The following is a 21,751-nucleotide window of genomic DNA, read 5'->3' as shown; positions in this document are numbered from 1 at the left end:
CCCACCTCAGCTAATGGCAGCGTAGAAGGCGGAGCTAGCTTACCCGCCGCCGTCAATCATAGCCCAGGTGGCGGGGCTTAAGTTCCATAATGACCCAATCCCAAGGCTAGCTCTCCCCAACCAATCAGCTCAGAAGCTGTGGGGAACGCCTCACCTGATTCAGCCAATCACATTAGGAAAGGCGGGGCCTTCTTATGATTGACAGCATATCTACCTATCAGAACACGGCTCCGCACGCGTCTGCGTCAGAAGGCGGCAACGGTTGAATGCGGGAACTGCCTGGTATGGGGAACGGAGCTGTTTCAGCGGCTCAGCCAATCACACGCGGAAGAATGCGTTGCATGTTAAGAGTGACAACTGACTGGCCAATCAGAGGTATATTCCCGTCCGAGGGGCGGTAAATGCCGTGAAGCGAGAGTGACAGCCCAGCTGGCCAATCAGAGCGCGAATCACCACAGGGGAGGCGGGAGATGCCCTGAGCGAGAGACAGCGCAGCTGGTCAATCTGAGAAAGAATCACTCCGGGTGGGCGGGCACTGAGAGGAGAATGACAGGGCAACTAGCCAATAGCAAGAGAAGAAGATGTGAAAAAAGGGCGGGACCTAAGATTAAGACACCCATGACTACCTCAGGCCCATCCCCCTCTCGTGCGAGGCCCCGGGGGGAGGGGAAGCCCCCCCCTCTCGTGCAAGGCCCCGGGGGGAGGGGAAACCCCCCTCTCGTGCGAGGCCCCGGGGGAGGGGAAGCCCCCCCCTCTCGTGCGAGGCCCCGGGGGAGGGGAAGCCCCGCCTCTCGTGCGAGACCCCCGGGGGGAGGGGAAGCCCCCCCCTCTCGTGCGAGGCCCCGGGGGAGGGGAAACCCCCCTCTCGTGCGAGACCCCCGGGGGAGGGGAGCCCCCCCTCTCGTGCGAGACCCCCGGGGGGAGGGGAAGCCCCCCCTCTCGTGCGAGACCCCCGGGGGGAATTGCTCCAAATCCCACCTCAACCCCCAAGACTGACCCACAGAGGACCCCAGGGCGGCACAAGGGGTCGCTGTGGAGTGGGCAGCAGGGTGGGCTGCAGCAGGGTCTTTGCTGTGGGGAGCGGGGCCCGGCCCGAGGTCCCCGTGGGGCGCTGTGGGGCGGTGCCCAGGGAGCGGGGCCCGGCCCGAGGTCCCAGATGGGTGCTGTGGGGCGGTGCCCGCCCCGAGGTCCCCGTGGGGTGCCGTGGGGCGGTGCCCAGGGAGCGGGACCCGGCCCGAGGTCCCAGTGGGGTGCTGTGGGGCGGTGCCCAGGGAGCTGGGCCCGGCCCGAGGTCCCCGTGGGGTGCCGTGGGGCGGTGCCCAGGGAGCGGGACCCGGCCCGAGGTCCCAGAGGGGTGCTGTGGGGCGGTGCCCAGGGAGCGGGGCCCAGCCCGAGGTCCCCGTGGGGTGCCGTGGGGCGGTGCCCAGGGAGCTGGGCCCGGCCCGAGGTCCCCGTGGGGTGCTGTGGGGCGGTGCCCAGGGAGCAGGACCCAGCCCGAGGTCCCCATGGGGTGCCGTGGGGCGGTGCCCAGGGAGCGGGGCCCGGCCCGAGGTCCCAGATGGGTGCTGTGGGGCGGTGCCCGCCCCGAGGTCCCTGTGGGGCACTGTGGGGCGGTGCCCAGGGAGTGGGGCCAGCCCGAGGTCCCCGTGGGGCGCTGTGGGGCAATGCCCAGGGAGCGGGCCCACCCCGAGGTCCCCGTGGGGCACTGTGGGGCAATGCCCAGGGAGCGGGGCCCTGCCCGAGGTCCCAGATGGGTGCTGTGGGGCGGTGCCCGCCCCGAGGTCCCTGTGGGGCGCTGTGGGGCGGTGCCCAGGGAGTGGGGCCAGCCCGAGGTCCCCGTGGGGCACTGTGGGGCAATGCCCAGGGAGCGGGGCCCTGCCCGAGGTCCCAGATGGGTGCTGTGGGGCGGTGCCCGCCCCGAGGTCCCTGTGGGGCGCTGTGGGGCGGTGCCCAGGGAGCGGGACCCGGCCCGAGGTCCCAGTGGGGTGCTGTGGGGCGGTGCCCAGGGAGCGGGACCCGGCCCGAGGTCCCCGTGGGGTGCCGTGGGGCGGTGCCCAGGGAGCGGGACCCGGCCCGAGGTCCCAGAGGGGTGCTGTGGGGCGGTGCCCAGGGAGCTGGGCCCGGCCCGAGGTCCCCGTGGGGTGCTGTGGGGCGGTGCCCAGGGAGCAGGACCCAGCCCGAGGTCCCCGTGGGGTGCTGTGGGGCGGTGCCCAGGGAGCAGGACCCAGCCCGAGGTCCCCGTGGGGTGCCGTGGGGCGGTGCCCAGGGAGCTGGGCCCGGCCCGAGGTCCCCGTGGGGTGCTGTGGGGCGGTGCCCAGGGAGCAGGACCCAGCCCGAGGTCCCCATGGGGTGCCGTGGGGCGGTGCCCAGGGAGCGGGGCCCGGCCCGAGGTCCCAGATGGGTGCTGTGGGGCGGTGCCCGCCCCGAGGTCCCTGTGGGGCGCTGTGGGGCGGTGCCCAGGGAGTGGGGCCAGCCCGAGGTCCCCGTGGGGCGCTGTGGGGCAATGCCCAGGGAGCGGGCCCACCCCGAGGTCCCCGTGGGGCACTGTGGGGCAATGCCCAGGGAGCGGGGCCCTGCCCGAGGTCCCAGATGGGTGCTGTGGGGCGGTGCCCGCCCCGAGGTCCCTGTGGGGCGCTGTGGGGCGGTGCCCAGGGAGTGGGGCCAGCCCGAGGTCCCCGTGGGGCGCTGTGGGGCAATGCCCAGGCAGCGGGCCCACCCCAAGGTCCCCGTGGGGCGCTGTGGGGCGGTGCCCAGGGAGCGGGGCCCGCCCCGAGGTCCCCGTGGGGCGCTGTGGGGCGGTGCCCAGGGAGCGGGGCCCGGCCCGAGGTCCCCGTGGGGCGCCATGGGGCGATGCCCAGGGGGCAGAGCCCAGCCCGAGGTCCCCGTGGGGCGCCGTGGGGCGGTGCATAGGGAGCAGAGCCCGGCCCGAGGTCACAGTGCCCGGCCGTGAGGTCAGAGCCCGTCACCCCGGCGCCAGGCTCTGTGAAGCCGTGGGGCGGGCGCCAGCTCACAGAGCCATGTCCCAGGGCCCCCCTGGCCAGGCTGGGGGCTGCGCTGTGGGTCGCTGCAGCCTCTGCCCAGTGGCCGGACCCGGGCGCCGGGGGCGCGGGCAGGGATGGGCGACCGACGCTCCGCCAGGCGGCTGCGGTGCCGGCGGCTCCATCGGGGCTCCCGGCTCTCGGGGGGCGACGAAGCCGTGGGGGTGAGCGGCCCTGGGGGGTCGGCCCTGGGGGGCGCCGTGGGGCAGGGCTCGGCAGGGGGCTGTGCGGGGCAGGAGGTGGGGCAGAGGGCTCGGCAGGGGGCACGCCGTGGGGCAAGGGAGGCTCATTGGGGGCGCTCTCCCCTGGCTGGCCCCATAACAATCCCCCTCCCCCCCAGCTGTCCGATCCCAGGGGCGCCCCACGGATTGAGCCGCTGTGTGGGCAGGGAAACGGCACCCCCTGCTGCCCCACTGCGGGAGGGCCCCGAGCCTGCCCCACCAGCTGTGCCAGCCGCCCCGGGCCCCTTCCTCGCCTGCTAGCCCAGCCCCCCGAGGAGCACCACGGGGGGCAGTCAGTCGCCCTTCGGGGGTCATAGGGAGAGAGCTGGGGGCGGTGTGGAGCTGTGGGGCAGGGGGGATGCTGTGGGGCAGGAGGGGACACGGGGAGGGGATCCTGTGGGGGCAGGCAGGCGGCCCAGCGTGATGCCGTGGGGCAGGTGGCTGGAGGCCTATGGGGCAGGTGGGTGGCCATGGGGCAGATGCTCAGCACCGGTGGGGGGCACAGGGCCCATCCCACACCCACCCCCTCCCTGCCCTTCCCCCCACAGGCCAAGCGCCCGCGCTGCAGCCAGGGGGTGGGGGCCGCTGAGGGCAGGATGGACCCGGGGGGCTCAGCCCCCATCCAGCGCCTCCCCCCGGAGCTGGTGAGTCAGCACAGGGTGGGCTGAGGGGCTAGAGCCGTGGGTCTGTCGAGCCCAGAGGCCCCATAGTCGGGGGGCCGGGTCCGTAGAGCCCAGAGGGCCCCACACGCGGAGGGCTGGGTCCGTCCAGCCCAGAGGGCCCCGTACCCGGGGGGCTGGGTCTGTAGAGCCCAGTGGGCCCCATACTCGGGGGGCTGGCTCCGTAGAGCCCAGAGGGCCCCGCACCCGGGGGGCTGGGTCCGTCGAGCCCAGAGGGCCCCGCACGCGGGGGGCTGGGTCCGTCGAGCCCAGAGGGCCCCGCACGCGGGGGGCTGGGTCCGTCGAGCCCAGAGGGCCCCGCACGCGGGGGGCTGGGTCCGTCGAGCCCAGAGGGCCCCGCACGCGGGGGGCTGGGTCCGTCGAGCCCAGAGGGCCCCGCACGCGGGGGGCTGGGTCCGTCGAGCCCAGAGGGCCCCGCACGCGGGGGGCTGGGTCCGTCGAGCCCAGAGGGCCCCGCACGCGGAGGGCTGGGTCCGTCGAGCCCAGAGGGCCCCGCACCCGGGGGTCACGCTGGGGGTCCTGCCCCCTCCTCTCGCCCCCCAGCTGGATCACATCGTCTCCTTCCTGCCGGTGCGGGACACGGTGGCCCTGGGCCAGACATGCCGGTACCTGCGCCAGGCGTGCGACAGCGAGGGCGTCTGGCGCCGGGTCTGCCGCCGGCTCTGCCCGCGGCTGCGCCAGGAGGGCACGGCCGGCGCCCGCCCCTGGAAGAGAGCCGCCATCCTCAACTGTCAGTACCGGCCGCCGGGGAGCGGGGCTCGCACGAGGGAGGGGCGGGGCTTGCACGAGGGAAGGTGGGCCTTAGATGAGGGAAGGGGGCTCGCACGAGGGAGGGCGGGGCTCGCACGAGGGAGGGCGGGGCTCGCACGAGGGAGGGCGGGGCTCGCACGAGGAAGGGCGGGGCTCGCACGAGGAAGGGTGGTGCTTCACGCAAGGGGCGGGGCTTGCAGAAGGGAGGGGTGGGGCTTACGCAGTGTCTGCACCCCCCCCTCTGACCCCACCCCCGGATTGTGTGCCCGCCCCCCCAGACACCAAGGGCCTGTACTTCCAGACCTTCGGGGGCCGCCGTCGCTGCCTGAGCAAGTCGGTGGCCCCGCTCCTGGCCCACGGCTACCGCAAGTTCCTGCCCACCAAGGAGCACGTCTTCGTCCTGGACCACGGCGGGACCCTCTTCTTCCTCCGCAACGCCCTGGTCTCCTCGGCCCCGGGCCACCTCCAGTGGAAACGGGCCTGCCGCTACGTGGTGCTGTGCCGGAGCGCCAAGGACGTGAGCCCCGCTGGTGGCAGCGGTGGGATGGTTCTCAATGCCCCGCCCCCTGAGCCAGGCGTCCCCGCCCTGGGGCCGGAGGGGAGCCGGCGCCCCGCCAGGCCCCGCCCCCCCATTCCCCGCCCCCCCGAGCCAGCCGGTCCCCGCCCTGGGGCCGGCGCCCCCAAGCGGGGACAGGCCCCACACCCCATTCCCCGCCCCGCTGAGCCAGCCAGTCCCTGCCCCACAGCAGCACCGTCCCTCCCGCCCCCGCAGTTCACCACGGACCCGCGGAGCGACGCGGGGTACCGGAAGTACGTGTACGTGCTGGTCGCACGGGAGGCGGCGGTGCCGGGCGCCGGGCGGGCGTGCGACTGCGTGGAGGTGTATCTCCAGTCCAGCGGGCAGCGGGTCTTCAAGATGACGTTCCACGCCGCCATGCGCTTCCGGCAGCTGGTGCTGGTGGGGCAGGAGACGGAGCGGGCGCTGCTGCTCCTGACAGGTGCCCGGCGGGCGGGGAATGGGGGGCGGGGCCTGGCGGGGCGCCGGCTCCCCTCCGGCCCCAGGGCGGGGACGCCTGGCCCCGTAGCCAAGGGCTGGGGCGGGGGCCGGGGTTTATTCCTCCGCTTCTGTGGCACGTTGAGTCTTACGGTCCTAGGCCAAGCCTGGGCGTGCCTCAGTTTCCCTGCGTGCTGCACCAATATGGCGGCAGGGGGAACGGAAACCCCACTCGCCCCAAGGGGGCGCCCCGTAGCCAAGGGCGAGTGGGAGGCAGGAGAGGGGGGAGCTGTGGGGCCCGGATCCCCACGGCGCCCACCCTCACCCCTGCCCCCCGCCGGTTCGGGGCCCGTCTCTCGGCAGAGGAGGGGAAGATTTACAGCCTGCTGGTGAACGAGACGCAGCTGGACCAGCCCCGGTCCTACACGGTGCAGCTCGCCCTGCGCAAGGTGTCCCGCTGCTTGCCCCACCTCGCCGTGCGGGCCATGACCTCCAACCAGAGCAGCGCCGCCTTCCTGACCGGTATGGGGGTCCCCGCGCCCCACAGCGCGCCCCACAGCCCGACCCACAGCCCCCACACGGACCCCTCATCCCCCCCACCCGCAGCCCCGCCTCGCCGTGCGGGCCATGACCTCCAACCAGAGCAGCGCCGCCTTCCTGACCGGTATGGGGGTCCCCGCGCCCCACAGCGCGCCCCACAGCCCGACCCACAGCCCCCACACGGACCCCTCATCCCCCCCACCCGCAGCCCCACCTCGCCGTGCGGGCCATGACCTCCAACCAGAGCAGCGCCGCCTTCCTGACCGGTATGGGGGTCCCCGCGCCCCACAGCGCGCCCCACAGCCCGACCCACAGCCCCCACACGGACCCCTCATCCCCCCCACCCGCAGCCCCGCCTCGCCGTGCGGGCCATGATCTCCAACCAGAGCAGCGCCGCCTTCCTCACCGGTATGGGGGTCCCCGCGCCCCACAGCGCGCCCCACAGCCCGACCCACAGCCCCCACACGGACCCCTCATCCCCCCCACCCGCAGCCCCACCTCGCCGTGCGGGCCATGACCTCCAACCAGAGCAGCGCCGCCTTCCTGACCGGTATGGGGGTCCCCGCGCCCCACAGCGCGCCCCACAGCCCGACCCACAGCCCCCACACGGACCCCTCATCCCCCCCACCCGCAGCCCCGCCTCGCCATGCGGGCCATGACCTCCAACCAGAGCAGCGCCGCCTTCCTGACCGGTATGGGGGTCCCCGCGCCCCACAGCGCGCCCCACAGCCCCCACACGGACCCCTCATCCCCCCCACCCGCAGCCCCGCCTCGCCGTGCGGGCCATGACCTCCAACCAGAGCAGTGCCGCCTTCCTGACCGGTATGGGGGTCCCCGCGCCCCACAGCGCGCCCCACAGCCCGACCCACAGCCCCCACACGGACCCCTCATCCCCCCCACCTGCAGCCCCGCCTCGCCGTGCGGGCCATGATCTCCAACCAGAGCAGAGCCGCCTTCCTCACCGGTATGGGGGTCCCCGCGCCCCACAGCGCGCCCCACAGCCCCCACACGGACCCCTCATCCCCCCCACCCGCAGCCCCGCCTCGCCATGTGGGCCATGATCTCCAACCAGAGCAGCGCCGCCTTCCTGACCGGTATGGGGGTCCCCGCGCCCCACAGCGCGCCCCACAGCCCGACCCACAGCCCCCACACGGACCCCTCATCCCCCCCACCCGCAGCCCCGCCTTGCCATGCGGGCCATGATCTCCAACCAGAGCAGAGCCGCCTTCCTCACCGGTATGGGGGTCCCCGCGCCCCACAGCGCGCCCCACAGCCCGACCCACAGCCCCCACACGGACCCCTCATCCCCCCCACCCGCAGCCCCGCCTCGCCATGCGGGCCATGATCTCCAACCAGAGCAGAGCCGCCTTCCTCACCGGTATGGGGGTCCCCACGCCCCACAGCGCGCCCCACAGCCCGACCCACAGCCCCCACACGGACCCCTCATCCCCCCCACCCGCAGCCCCGCCTCGCCGTGCGGGCCATGACCTCCAACCAGAGCAGCGCCACCTTCCTCACCGGTATGGGGGTCCCCACGCCCCAAGGCCCGACCCATAGCCCCCCGGGCAGCGACCCCCATTTCGCAGCCCCCCGAGTGTCCCTCAGCCTGACCTGCAGCCCCCTGCTTTGATCCTGCCTGGGGGGGCGTCTGTCCGGTCTGACCCCCCCTCGCTCGCTGTGACCCCCCTCTCTCAGACAAGGGGGCCGTGTATTTCGAGGTCCACGCGCCGGGCGTCTATCGCGACCTCTTCGGGACCCTTCACGCCTTTGACCCCCTGGATCTGCAGATGCCGCTGGCCCTCGCGCTGCCCGCCAAGGTCAGCGGTGGGGATTGGGGGGCTGGGGGGAGCTGGGGCAGGGCTGGGGGTGCTGTGGGGATTGGGGGGCCCAGGGCCCTGATTTGCGGGTGACTGGGGGTGGCGCTGGGGGGAAGGTCCCGGGAATGGGGAATGGGTCCCGGAGCCTTGTGTGAGGGGGGGGGCAGCGTCGACAGGGGTATGACACCCCCCCAGGATTGTCCCCTTGCCCCAGGCGCCCCCCCTGACCCTGCCCTGCCCCCCAGGTCCTGTCCTGCGCCCTCGGCTACAACCACCTGGGGCTGCTGGACGAGTTCGGGCGGCTTTTCATGCAGGGGAGCAACCGCTACGGGCAGCTGGGCACCGGGGACAAGATCGACCGCGGGGAGCCCACGCTGGTGAGAGCCCCCCCGGGGCCCCCCCAGCACCCCCCAGCCCCCCTGCCCCCATAGGCCCCCCGGAGCACCCCACACCAATATAGCCCCCCGAGCTCCCTGGCACCCCACAGCCCCCCTGAGCTCTCCCGGGCCCCCCCAGCCACCCATAGACCCCCGGCACCCCACAGCCCCCCCGAGCCCCCTGGTGCCCCACACCCCCCCGAACTCCCCCCAGGCCCCCCAGAGCCCCCCAGCCCTCCCTAGCCCACCTGGGCCCCCGGGACCCCACAGCCCCCCCTGGCCCCCCAGGCCTCCCGGAGCCCCACAGCCCCCCATAGCCCCTCTGGGCCTCTTGGCCCCTATAGCTGCCTCAGGCCCCCTACAGTCCCACTTTCCCTCCCATAGCTCCTCTGGGCCCCCATAGCCCCTCTGGACCTCCCCCAGCACCCCATAACCCCCACAGCCCCTCTGGGCCCCCCCAGCACCCCTGGCCCACCGTAGCCCCCCTCCAGGCCCCCCCCAGCCTCCCACCACATCTAGGGGCTCTCAGGCAGCCCCCCATTCCCAGGCACCTCCAACACCCCCCCAACGTCCTCCCCAGACACCCCCAGACCTCCGACAAATCCCCTGCCCCAGCTCGGGGGCCCCCCCATGACTTGGCATCTTCTCCCCCCACCTGGGCAGGTTCATGGCCTCAAGTGCCCCCTGGACATCTGGTGCGGCCTGAACCACTCGCTGGCCCTGCTGCAGAGCCGGGAGCTGGGCCAGGCCGTGCTGGGCTGCGGCTGCGGGGCCGGGGGGCGGCTGCCCGGCTGGCCCAAGGGCAGCGCCACCTTCATCAAGCTGCAGGTCAAGGTGAGAGGGGCCGGGGGGGCCACCCCACCCCAGAGTCAGCCGCATCTGGGGAGAGCAGGGCCTGGCACCAACAGCCGCTTCCCACCCCAGAGTCAGCCGCATCTGGTGGGGGGGGCAGAGCCTGGCACCAACAGCCACCCCACCCCAGAGTCAGCCGCATCTGGGGGGGGAGCAGGGCCTGGCGCCAACAGCCACCCCCCACCCCAGAGTCAGCTGCATCTGGGGGGAGCAGGGCCTGGCACCAACAGCCACCCCCCACCCCAGAGTCAGCCGCATCTGGTGGGGGGGGGCAGAGCCTGGCACCAACAGCCCCCCCGCCCTGGAGTCAGCCGAATCTTGGGGGGAGCAGGGCCTGGCACCAACAGCCACCCCGCCCCAGAGTCAGCCGCATCTGGTGGGGGAGGGGGCAGAGCCTGGCACCAACAGCCGCCCCACCCCAGAGTCAGCTGCATCGGGGGGGCAGAGCCTGGCACTAACAGCCGCCCCACCCCAGAGTCAGCTGCATTGGGGGGGAGAGCCTGGCACCAACAGCCGCCCCACCCCAGAGTCAGCTGCATCGGGGGGGGCAGAGCCTGGCACCAACAGCCGCCCCGCCCCAGAGCCGGCCGCATCTCTGCGCCGGGCAAGGGGTCCCCGTGTCACCAGCCGCCCCGCCCCAGAGCTGGCCGCATCTGGGGGGGGGAGCAGGGCCTGGCACCAACAGCCGCCCCGCCCCAGAGCCGGCCGCATCTCCGCGCCAGGCAAGGGGTCCCCGTGTCACCAGCCGCCCCGCCCCAGAGCCAGCCGCATTCCCCCCTCTCTCCGGCTCCCCGGCAGGTCCCGCTCTGCGCCAGCAGCCTGTGCTCCACCCGCGACTGTCTCTACCTGCTGTCCAGCCACGACATCGAGGGGGGGCCGGCGTACCGCGAGCTGCCCCCCAGCCGGGCGCCCCCCCCCGCCGGAGAGCCCGGGGGCCCAGGCCTGCGAGCAGTACCTGAGCCAGCTCCAGGGCTGCCCCACGCTGGCCGGGCGGCTGGCCAAGGTCAAGGAGGCCGTGGGGGCCCTGGCCCTGCCCCCCTGCCAGAAGGACTTCCTGTGGGAGGCCCTGGAGCTCATCCGGCGCTCGGCCCGGCCCCGCAGCCCCCCTGCCTGCAGCTAGCCCCGGATCCCGCCCGCGCCCCGCCAACGGGGCCCCCCAAATTCCCCCCGATCATGGACCACGATTGACAGACGCACACGCTAGAATTGGGAATTAATAAAGCGTCAGAGGAGAAGCCGGCGGCGTGGTCTGGGGGGGGGCAGGACCCCCAGGGTCCGGTCCGGGGTACCCACTGCCCCCCACCCCCCCAGTCCACGCCCACCAGCCTACACCGCCTTGAGCTGGGCCTGGAGCCCAAACCTGCCCACCAGGGCCGCCAGCAGAAGCAGCATCACCCCGAGGGTGGGGAGGAAGGTGGGGCCGGGGGGCGGCCCCCCCAGCTGCCCCCTCTCGCCCCTGGTCATGCCCGGCTCGGGAAGGTGCAGCGGGGGGAACCCAGACGGTGAAGCGGCCCCCGGGGATCTTGGCCCTGCCCCCAGGCAGCAGCTCCCCGGCGGGCAGGAGAAGGGATCCAGCGGGGAAGCCCCTCTGCCCCCCGGCCTGCCAGGCCTTCGCCCCGGATACAGGCTGGCATGGGGGGGTGGCGTCCGTCTGTCCCCCGCCTCGGCCTGGGATCTGGTGGGGCAGTGGGGCTCAGAGGCAGGGGATATGGGGGGCAGGTTCCTGCGGGATGGATGGGGCTGAGAGGCAGGGGATATGGGGGGCAGGTTCCTGCGGGATGGATGGGGCTGAGAGGCAGGGGATATGGGGGGCAGGTTCCTGCAGGATGGGGGGGCTCAGAGGCAGGGGATATGGGGGGCAGGATCCTGCGGGATGGGGGGGCTGAGAGGCAGGGGATATGGGGGCAGGATCCTGTGGGGGGGCCTCCCTCCTCCGTATACTGCCCCCCTCCCTCCCCGGTGCCTGGGTTAGAAGCCGGGGGGGGGCCTCCAGGCTCCCTCCCCTCCCACCAGCTGATCAGGACCCCAACCCCCCCCCCCAGGTGGTGGGTCTTCAACGTTCTAACCCCGCCCCCCTTGGAGCTCGAGCCTCCCAAGCCCCGCCCCCATCCCCTGCCAGCTGATACAGACATTCCACACCCCCCCCATCGGCCCAGCCTTAAAGGGGACGCTTCCCCCCACCCTGGGGTGCCCCATAGGTACAGGCCCCCCCATACAGAGCAGGGGCCCCCTGTACCAGGGTGGGGACAGACCGCGGGGGTGACTGATCCCCTGTGAGCAGAAGGGTCAGACGGGGAGGAAACGTGACCCCGCCCGGCTCACTTCCCCCTGGGCTCCTGCAGGTCCCCCTTTGGCTACTGGGCCAGCGTGGGGGGCAGACACTGGGCCTGGCTGGGCCGGGGGGGGGGAGTCATGGGACACCTGGGTGCAGCCATGACTCCCCCCCACATCTGCTGGGCCCCCCATGGCACCCACCCCTGGGGGTCAGCCAGGGTCACATCCCTGTCCCTGCGGCCTCTGCCCCCACTCCTGACCCCCAGCCCCCCGGCCCTGCCGGTGCCCCTCACTCCCGACCCGCAGCCCCTGGGTTATTTATGGCTCTGGGGGCGCGGGGGGGTTGTTCCAGCACCGGGCAGCACAGACAGCTGTCCCACGGCCCCAGCGCCAGCCAGGGCCCAGCCTCCCCCCAGGGTCCCTCTGGGTCAGGGCTGGGGCCCAGGGAGGGGGGTGAACTGCCGGCGGGGAAGCTCAGCGGCGCTGGTGTGGGGGGAGGGACATGGGCTGTGGGGGCTGTACACATGGGGGGCTGGGAGACAGAGCCCGGGGTTCCCCCACCCCAGGGTCCTCAGGCAGGGAGGTGTCTGTGTCACACAGAGGATGCGCCCCCCCCCCCCCCGAAAAGCTGTCCCGGCCCCGAGCCCTGACTTGGCCCTGCCCCTGCTTGGAGGCCTCAGGAGCGGAGTGAATCCAGAGTGACTCTGGAGCAAACCCCGAGCAGACCGGAACCAGGGGGAGTGGAAAGGGAGTTCTGCTCTGAAGTGACTCCGGATCCGAGCCAACCCTGCATGAAACGGAAACTAGAGCGAATCCGGAGCGAATCCATCCCTGGCCAGGCCCGTTTTCACCCCCCCACACTCGCTCCTCCACCATCCAGCCCCGTCCCCCACAAGTCCATTATCCCCGCCTGCCCCCCCAGCCGCCAACCCACTGAGAGCCGGACAGAGGGGGCCAGGCCCCCTGGAGCCGAGTCCGGGCCAAAGCCTGGGACGGCCACCAGGGGGCGCATGGAACCAGCTCCTCCCCCCCCCCCCCCCCGCCCCTGAACCAAGAGGGAGCCACAGCGGGGCTGGGAGCCAGGACACCTGGGTTCTCTCCAGGCTCCAGGAGGGGAGTGAGGAGTGGTGGGTTAGAGCAGGGGGGCTGGGAGCCAGGACACCTGGGTTCTCTCCAGGCCCTGGGAGGGGAGCAGGGGCTGGTGGGTTAGAGCGGAGGTGGGGGCTGGGAGCCCGGACGCCTGGGTTCTCTCCAGGCCCTGGGAGGGGAGCAGGGGCTGGTGGGTTAGAGCGGAGGTGGGGGCTGGGAGCCCGGACGCCTGGGTTCTCTCCCCGACTCTGGGAGGGCAGTGGAGGCTGGTGGGTTAGAGCAGGGAGGTGGGGGGGCAATGCCAGGGCTGGATCTCTGCCCTGGCCCGTGGGAGCTGCTCCATAGTGACCCGTGCTTGTGCGATTCGCACGGAGATTCTGCCGTGCGAGGGGGGGGGGCGTGACTCCGGGGTAACACACCGCAGGCGGAACGGCCGGTTTGCTCCTTTATTTGGATACACGGAGCAGGCCTCAGGGAGCTGGACCGGGGGGGGCGGGGGGACATGTCCCCCGCAGGTCAGACCCGACACCCCAAACCCCAGCCCCTCCGGGCTCAAGCGTTCCTCTTGGGCGCCCCCCCACACGGCCGCTTGCTGAGCGTGGTGAGGACCTGGTGCTGCTGCGGGCGATACGGGACCACGAAGCTTTCGGGGGGCAATTCGCCGAGCCCCTCGGCGTCCACCCGGCCCATGAAGATGTAGTTGGAACCTGAGGGGGGAGGGGGAGAGACCGAGAGAATCAGGAGAGGTGGGAGACGCGGCCACCTCTGGGGCGGGGCGGCGGGTGACACGGGGACCCCTCGCCCGGCATGCGGCCACCTCTGGGGCGGGGCTCGCTCACCTTTCTTGAGGGCGGGGCACTGGCGGCAGGGGACCTCCAGGCGCAGGGTGGCCCCTTTCTCGGCCTGGGGCAGGCTCAGGGCTCCGGCCTTGTACGTGTTGAGGAGCGAGATGGTGGCTGTGACCCGGTTGCCGGCCCCTCGCACGACGGTTTTCACGGTGCCGGTGATAACTGTGAGACAGGGCACGGGGGCCGGGTGTGAGTTCTTTGGGGTGCTTGGCCCAGAGTCAGGGGAGCCCCCCCTTCCTCCCTCCCTGGACTCCTGGGTCCCTTACCGAAATCATTGGCACAGAAGTGGCCCTGGAGACTTCCCGACCGGCGGCATTTCTGGGGGCACTGAACCTTGGCTGGAGGGAGATGAAGGGGTTAGTGCTCAGCCTGGGGGGGCAACTTCCCCCCGACCCACATACCCCCTCCCACAAATCACACAGCCCAGGGACCACACTGCCCAAACCTGCCACAACACAGCCTAGAATTACCATGGGGGGGGGCTGTGGGTCGGGAGTGAGGGGCACCAGCTGGGCTGGGGGGAGCCCAGGGCTAGCAGGGGCTGCAGGCCGGGAGTGAGGGGCCCCAGTGGAGCTGGGGGGGCAGGGCCGGGCTGGCAGGGGGCTGCGGGTCAGGAGTGAGGGGACCGGCTGGGCTGTGCATGGCCCGGGTTTGCACGGGCCCATCTTACCCGGCGTCTGGGCACTGGGCGGCTCGGCCTCGGGCAGGGCCCAGGTGGTGGGTTTGGGCTCGGGTTTCGGTTTCGGGGCGGGCTTGGTGCCGGCCTGGCCCGGTTTGGAGCCGGGGAAGATCCCGGGGGCAGGCTTCAGGGCCTTGTCGGCCGCCTCGGCGGGACTCTTGACGGTGTAGGAGGCAGCGAAGCCGTCGGCCGTGACGCTGAGATCCGAGACGAACTGGACCAGGAGTTCGTTCCCCTCCGAGTAGATGGGGCTGCGGGGGAGACGGGTCAGAAAATCCCTCCTGCGCCGGGCGCTGGCCCCAGGGTGGGACCCGGCTGGCTCGGGGGGGGGTGGGGGGGCGGGGAATGGGCCCCTCTGGGGGGGCGCCGGGGCGGGGGCTCACCCGGGGGCACGGTCCCCGCAGAACTTGCCAACGCGCCGGGAGTCGTCGGTGGCCCCCCCGTGGAAAACAGCCACGTAGTCGTAGCGACAGTAGGTGTCGTCCTCCACGTCGAACTTCCCGAAGGTCAGTTCCACCACCTGGGGGGGCGTGGCATGGAGTCAGCCCCGCCCCTCTGGTGCCTGAGCCCCGCCCATATTTCCCCTCTGCCCCGCCCCTGCGGAGCCTCAGCCCCGCCCCCTCAGCCCCTTCCCGCCACATGGACCCTCTGCATCCCCTGCCCCACCCACCACAGTGACACCCACCTCCCAGCCCCCCCGCCCCCCCCGTACCTGGCCTGGGGGCGCGATGATGTGCCAGGAACAGCTGATCCCGGCCGGGTAGTTGCTCTCGGGCCAGTTCGGGGTCTTGAGGCTGCCCTGGGGCTTCTCCAGCTTCCCCCCACAGAACTGATGCTCTGCAAGACATGGGGGGCAGGTCAGCGAGGGGGAGACCCAGCGGGCGCCCGTCCCGCCACCTCCCCCCTGTGGGCAACCCCTGGGGGCAAAGGGGAGCGCGCCGGCTCAGAGCGGAGAGTGCAAAGAGAGGGGTGAGTGTGCACAGCAAGTGTGCGAGAGCGTGTGCTCACTGGCCGAGCAGGGTATCAGGGTGCACAGGAATTGTGCAAACAAGGGTGAGCTTGGGAGAATGCAGTCGTGCCGTCCAGGGAAGCATGCAGACGAAGGAGCCTGCCTGGGCTGTGGGCGGACTCAGGGGTGTGCACAGGGAAACGGGTGTGTAAGTGTGCAAACAGGTGTGCACGCACGTGAAGGGCAAGGATACCGGTGAGTGTGCGCAGAGCAGTTTGCACGTGAGCGGAAGAGTGAGTGGGCCCGAGGTGCGCACGGTACAGAAGCGTGCGCACGTGGACCTGAGTGTGCAAAGACGCAGGCCATCGTGCACGTGGAAGGCTGTGCCCCGGTGCGGTGCCCAGGAGCAGGTCTGTGCAAATCCCACCAAGCGTGTGAGGAAACGGGCAAACGCACTGCCTGCCCGTGCAATGGCAGGCGTGCAAACTCCTCCCTGCCTGTCCAACGGGGCCCAGGTCACCGTGCGAACGTGCGGCTCCCCCCACCGGCCGTGCGAGGGGGCCAGCGTCCACGCGCAGTCATGGAAAACTGGACTGGGGCGTGTGCGAACCGCCTGCCCACGTGCAAAGCCCTGCCTGAGCGTGCACAGCCCCGGCAAGCGTGCAAAGCGCCCACCCACTCGGGGGCCGGCAAACAGGCACCTGCCCACGTGCAAACCCCTGCACTGCTGCCCCCCCGGCCCTTCTGGGTGTGAGCCCCCCCCCTGCTTCTGCATGAGGCACATGAGCCAGCTCCGCCCCCCCTCGGAGCCCCCCCGCCCATGCTCCGAGCCCCTCGTGGGCTGCGGCCAGCTCTGGGGCGGTGCGGGGCCACAGGGCCGACGTCCCACAGGTCCCGAAGCAGCCGGCGTCACCCTGCCCGGGCCCGTGTTTGCTCAGCCCACGGCTTTGGGGGCATTGGCCCTTGGTGGGGGGGAAGGGGGGGGAGATGGGCAGCAGTGGGATAGGATGGGGGGGGGATGGGCAGTGGCGCCAGGAGTGGGGGAGGGGAGAGACGGCCTGGTAAAAACCAGCAATTTCCACGGATGCCGCGGTTGGTAATTACAGGCCGTGGGGGGAGCGGAGGGGGGGGACCGACAGGCGGGGCAGAAGCAGGCGGCCGGGGGTGGGGGGGTCTCACCCTGTCCAGCAGCCAAGCCCCCCCCCGCAGCCCCCACCGGACACAGCAATGGGACGGCGATGCGGGGGTCAGATCCCGGGCTGGGGGGAGAAGGCGGCTGGTTTGGGGGTGCACAGGATGGAGGGGGAACTCCCCCTCATCGTCACACCCCCGTCGGTGCAGGGCATTGTGGGTAACGATTACCCAGCGTCCTCTCTGCCCTGGCGTCAGTGCAGGGCATTGTGGGTAACGATTACCCAGCATCCTCTCTGCCCTGGCGTCAGTGCAGGGCATTGTGGGTAACGATTACCCAGCGTCCTCTCTGCCCTGGCGTCAGTGCAGGGCATTGTGGGTAACGATTACCCAGCGTCCTCTCTGCGCCTGGCGTCAGTGCAGGGCATTGTGGGTAACGATTACCCAGCGTCCTCTCTGCCCTGGCGTCAGTGCAGGGCATTGTGGGTAACGATTACCCAGCGTCCTCTCTGCGCCTCCAGCCCCTTTGCCCCAGGCCGCGATCCGACCACAATGGCGCCCCCGGGGGGCAGAGCCGGGGCGGGACGGGCCACGGCTTCCCCCAGGGCTGGGGGGGCCGGTCTCTGCGCCCCGCCCCAGCCCCCCGCCACCTGCAGGGGGCGCCATTGCCGGCGGGGGGAGAGGGCAGGCGGCCGGATACTCACCGTCCCAGTAATGCCAGGGCTCCCCGGCCAACCGGGAGTCTATATGGTTGGCGCCCCACTTCCGCCTTCCGCGCGGCCGGCCTGCAAAAGGTCCCGCAGGTTGGGATGGGTGGGGGGAGCCGCTGGGGGGCAGGCAAGGGCGGGGGGCCATGCAAGCCGGAGACACGGGGCGCAGGCACCGGGGGGTCACGACGGCCGGCGCGGAGCTGGCGTGGGAAACGATTTCCCAGCATCCTCTCTGCCCCGGCGTCAGTGCAGGGCATTGTGGGAAACGATTTCCCAGCATCCTCTCTGCCCCGGCATCAGTGCAGGGCATTGTGGGAAACGATTTCCCAGCATCCTCTCTGCCCTGGCGTCGGCACAGGTGCATTGTGGGTAACGATTACCCAGCACCCTCTCTGCCCTGGCGTCGGCACAGGTGCATTGTGGGTAACGATTACCCAGCACCCTCTCTGCCCTGGCGTCGGCACAGGTGCATTGTGGGTAACGATTACCCAGCACCCTCTCTGCCCTGGCGTCAGTGCAGGGCATTGTGGGTAACGATTACCCAGCATCCTCTCTGCCCTGGCGTCGGTGCAGGGCATTGTGGGTAACGATCCCCCAGCCCCCCCTGGGAGACCCAGCGGCCATGCACCCACGGCGGGGGGTCCCCCTGCAGCCAGCCTCCCCCTGGGGGGAGCATGCGGGAGCCCCCAGCCGGGGCGGGCGGGCCGCCGGGGGCTCTCACCGTTGACGTGGGGCAGGCCGGCGCTGAACCAGACCAGGAACCCGCGGCCCCCGGTGCCCTCGTCCGTCACCATGCGGAGCAGCATGTGGCGGCCGGTGGAGAGCAGGGCCCCCGGCCGGAAGGTGCCGCAGAAGCGGCCCAGGCTCTGGGCGCCGGCCGAGGGCCCGTTGAAGACCTCCAGCGAGTCGTAGCGGCAGCCGGGGTCCGGCTCCAGGTCGAAGACCCGGAAGGAGAGCATCACCACCTGGCCCTCGGGTACCTGCGGGGGAGAGGCCGCGGGTGAGCGGGGGGCCGGCTGGGGGGGGTGTCTGTGGCCGGGTGAGGGCTCAGACCCCCCCCCACCGCTGCCCCATGCCCCCACCTCACCCGCACCCCGATCTCCCCACATCCCGCCCCGGCCCCGCCATCGCCCTCCGTACCGTGATGGTCCACGTGCAGGTCTTGCTGGGCGGGTAGTGGTTGGGGAACCCCTCGCTGGCGATGTACCCCGAGTCGCCCACGTGCTCCCCGCCGCACAGGAACACGGGCCTGGGAGAGACCCCCAGAGCCACAGTCACTCGGGGCCCCTCCCTCCCGGCCCGCAGCCCCCTGCTAGCCCTGGGCTCCCCCCAGCCCTGCCGGTGCCCCTCACTCCCGGCCCGCAGCCCCCCACAGCCCTGCCAGTGCCCCTCACTCCCGACCCGCAGCCCCCTGCTAGCCTGGCCCTGGGCTCCCCCCAGCCCTGCCGGTGCCCCTCACTCCCGGCCCGCAGCCCCCCACAGCCCTGCCAGTGCCCCTCACTCCCGACCCGCAGCCCCCTGCTAGCCTGGCCCTGGGCTCTCCCAGCCCTGCCGGTGCCCCTCACTCCCGACCCACAGCCCCCCACAGCCCTGCCGGTGCCCCTCACTCCCGACCCGCAGCCCCCTGCTAGCCCTGGGCTCCCCCCAGCCCTGCCGGTGCCCCTCACTCCCGACCCGCAGCCCCCTGCTAGCCTGGCCCTGGGCTCTCCCAGCCCTGCCGGTGCCCCTCACTCCCGGCCCGCAGCCCCTCACAGCCCTGCCAGTGCCCCTCACTCCGGACCCGCAGCCCCCTGCTAGCCCTGGGCTCCCCCCAGCCCTGCCGGTGCCCCTCACTCCCGACCTGCAGCCCCCTGCTAGCCCTGGGCTCCCCCCAGCCCTGCCGGTGCCCCTCACTCCCGACCCGCAGCCCCCTGCTAGCCTGGCCCTGGGCTCTCCCAGCCCTGCCGGTGCCCCTCACTCCCGACCCACAGCCCCCCACAGCCCTGCTGGTGCCCCTCACTCCCGACCCGCAGCCCCCCACAGCCCTGCTGGTGCCCCTCACTCCCGACCCGCAGCCCCCTACTAGCCCTGGGCTCCCCCCAGCCCTGCCTGTGCCCCTCACTCCCGACCCGCAGCCCCCTGCTAGCCCTGGGCTCCCCCCAGCCCTGCCTGTGCCCCTCACTCCCAACCCGCAGCCCCCTGCCAGCCTGGCCCTGGGCTCCCCTCTGGCCCTGGGCCCCGGCGGGGCGTGGTGGAGGCAGCTGGTGTCAGCATCCAGGATCCAGCATCTGTTTGTCCTGGCCCAGGCGCCGGGGGCTGGGAGCGCGGCCAGGCCACGGGGAGGGGGGCCCGTCCTGCCTCGTGAGGCCTCCAGACCCGCTGGTGACCACCCAAGCAAGCGGCCCCAGGTCCCGGCCTGGTCCATGTGCCCCGGCATGGCCCGCCCCAGCCCCCAGCGGGGACCAGTGCCCCCCGGCCTGCCCCCCGCCGTCCCCCTGACGCTCAGCCCGGGCCGGGGCCCCAGCCTCGCCCACCCGTGTGTTGGGTCCCCGGAGCCGGCTTTGTCTGGCCTCTGACCCCCAGATTTGGTGACCATAAGAATCCGGTCTTCACCTCCCCCCACCTGTCCCTGGGGTCCCAGCCTGGCCCTTCCCCCCCCACCAAGCTGCTCCCCCCGCAGGAGAATTCAGAGAATCCAGAGATTTTGGCTCATCCCCGGCATCTGGCAGCTTCAGCTCCCATCGCTAAAACCTTCCAGATGTGCTGGAACCGGGCCTGTCCCGGCTCCCCCCGGCTCTGCCGGTGCCCCCCACTCCTGACCCGCAGCGCCCAGCTGGGGCAGGGATCAGGGGCTGGGATAGCTGGAGGGGCAGGGGGGAGCTGGGGGGCAGGGATCGGGGGCAGGGGGGAGCTGGGGGAGTCGTGGGGCAGGGGCAGTCGTGGGACAGGGCTGGGGAAGCAGGGGAAGTTGTGGGGCAGGGATGGGGGGTGGAGGGAGCTGGGGGGCAGGGGGAGTTGTGGCACAGGGGGATCGGGGGAGCTGGGGGAGTCATGGGGCAGGGATGGGGGGGCAGGAGAGATCTGGAGGAGTCAGGGGGCAGGGCTGGGAAGGCAGGGGGAGTTGTGGGGCAGGGATCGGGGCTGGGGGGCAGGGATGGGGGCAGGGCTAGGGGGTAGCTGGGGGCAGGGGGAGTTGTGGGGCAGGGGATCAGGGGTAGCTGGAGGAGTCATGGGGTAGGGATCTGGGTCTGGGGGAGTTGTGGGGCAGGGATCGGGGATGGGGGCAGGGATGGGGGTCAGGGGAGCTGGGGGAGTCATGGGGCAGGGGGATTGGCGGGGCGGGGATGGGGGGCTGCGGTACCTCGTGGCGTTAGGGGCAGGGGCGGGGTTCGGGTCGCTCTGCCCCATGGCGCAGCCCCACAGCAGCAGCAGCGGCGGCAGCAGCGGGCTCCTGGCCGGGCTCATGTTGGGGCTGGGTCCGGTTCGGGTCCGGTCCGGTCTGGTCCCTGCGCGGACGGGCCGGGAAGCAGCGGGTCGGGCTCCGCGCAGCCTTAATGGGAAGGAGCTGGGGGGGAGGGGCGGGGGCGGGGGCGGGGGGAGGGACAGAGGATTCCCTGGGGGGAGGGGTCTGTGGGGGGAGGGGCTGGCTGGGGGATTCCCTGGGGGTGGGGCTTGTGGGAAGGGGTCTGTGGGGGGAGGGTCTGGCTGAGGGATTCCCTAGGGGAGGGGTCCTTGGGGGGAGGGTCTGGCTGGGGGATTCCCTTGGGGAGGGATCTGTGGGGGGAGGGGTCTGTGGGGCAGGGGTCTGTCTGGCGGATTTCCTGGGGGTGGGGCTTGTGGGAAGGGGTCTGTGGGGGGAGGGTCTGGTTGGGGGATTCCCTAGGGGAGGGGTCCTTGGGGGGAGGGGCTGGCTGGGGGATTCCCTGGGGGAGGGGCTTGTGGGAAGGGGTCTGTGGGGGGAGGGGCTGGCTGGGGGATTCCCTGGAGGAGGGGTCTATGGGGGGAGGGGTCTGTGGGGCAGGGGTCTGTCTGGCAGATTCCCTGGGGGAGGGGCTTGTGGGAAGGGGTCTGTGGGGGAGGGGCTGGCTGGGGGATTCCCTGGGGGAGGGGTCTTTGGGGGGAGGGGCTGGCTGGAGGATTCCCTAGGGGAGGGGTCTGTGGGGGGAGGCGCTGGCTGGGGGATTCCCTAGGGGAGGGGTCTTTGGGGAGAGGGGCTGGCTGGGGTATTCCCTGGGGGAGGGGTCTTTGGGGGGAGGGGCTGGCTGGAGGATTCCCTGGGGGAGGGGTCTGTGGGGGGAGGCGCTGGCTGGGGGATTCCCTAGGGGAGGGGTCTTTGGGGGGAGGGGCTGACTGGAGGATTCCCTGGGGGAGGGGTCTGTGGGGGGAGGGGCTGGCTGGGGGATTCCCTGGGGGAGGGGTCTGTGAGGGGAGGGGCTGGCTGGGGGATTCCCTGGGGGAGGGGTCTGTGGGGCAGGGGTCTGTCTGGCAGATTCCCTGGGGGAGGGGCTTGTGGGAAGGGGTCTGTGGGGGAGGGGCTGGCTGGGGGATTCCCTGGGGGAGGGGTCTGTGAGGGGAGGGGCTGGCTGGGGGATTCCCTGGGGGCGGGGCCCATTCCCTCTCGGGCCGTGCTGACGTGGCGCGGGGGGGGGCGACGGCCAATCAGCGACCGGGGAGGTGGAAACGGCCCCGCGCGCTCGGGGACGGGGAGGGGCGGGTGGCCCTGGGAGCCAATGGGGGGGGGGCAGGGTCGGGCCAATGGGGACGCGGCGTGGGAGGGTCTACCAAATGAGGGGTGTCTGGGGGGTTCCTGGGGATCCATTGGG

General features: G+C 72.4%; 2 protein-coding genes across 2 annotated transcripts; one reads left to right on the top strand and one right to left on the bottom strand.

The window, feature by feature from the left end:
* The first annotated feature begins 3,790 nt into the window (after nucleotides 1-3,790).
* Nucleotides 3,791-10,441, top strand: FBXO24 (F-box protein 24). The gene is given in 10 exon segments (XM_073326501.1): nucleotides 3,791-3,903; nucleotides 4,483-4,669; nucleotides 4,968-5,206; nucleotides 5,462-5,687; nucleotides 6,047-6,205; nucleotides 7,919-8,040; nucleotides 8,286-8,417; nucleotides 9,081-9,251; nucleotides 10,068-10,171; nucleotides 10,173-10,441. Coding segments are annotated over 10 exon segments (1,605 nt in total). The 5' UTR covers nucleotides 3,791-3,855; the 3' UTR covers nucleotides 10,390-10,441.
* Nucleotides 10,442-13,064: 2,623 nt separating this feature from the next.
* On the bottom strand, nucleotides 13,065-20,493 carry PCOLCE (procollagen C-endopeptidase enhancer). Its single transcript, XM_073326504.1, has 9 exons — nucleotides 20,290-20,493; nucleotides 18,090-18,198; nucleotides 17,671-17,929; nucleotides 14,872-14,996; nucleotides 14,543-14,679; nucleotides 14,151-14,410; nucleotides 13,747-13,818; nucleotides 13,472-13,642; nucleotides 13,065-13,339 (listed from the first exon to the last, which is right to left on the bottom strand). The coding sequence occupies exons 1-9, from the start codon at nucleotides 20,391-20,393 to the stop codon at nucleotides 13,185-13,187; spliced, it is 1,392 nt and encodes a 463-aa protein (XP_073182605.1). The 5' UTR covers nucleotides 20,394-20,493; the 3' UTR covers nucleotides 13,065-13,184.
* Nucleotides 20,494-21,751: the final 1,258 nt, after the last annotated feature.

This window comes from Lepidochelys kempii, chromosome 28 (genome assembly GCF_965140265.1).
Source record: "Lepidochelys kempii isolate rLepKem1 chromosome 28, rLepKem1.hap2, whole genome shotgun sequence".
Taxonomy (NCBI): domain Eukaryota; kingdom Metazoa; phylum Chordata; order Testudines; family Cheloniidae; genus Lepidochelys; species Lepidochelys kempii.
The sequence above is the reverse complement of the archived record's forward strand: the minus strand, read 5'-3'. Positions and strand labels throughout refer to the sequence as shown.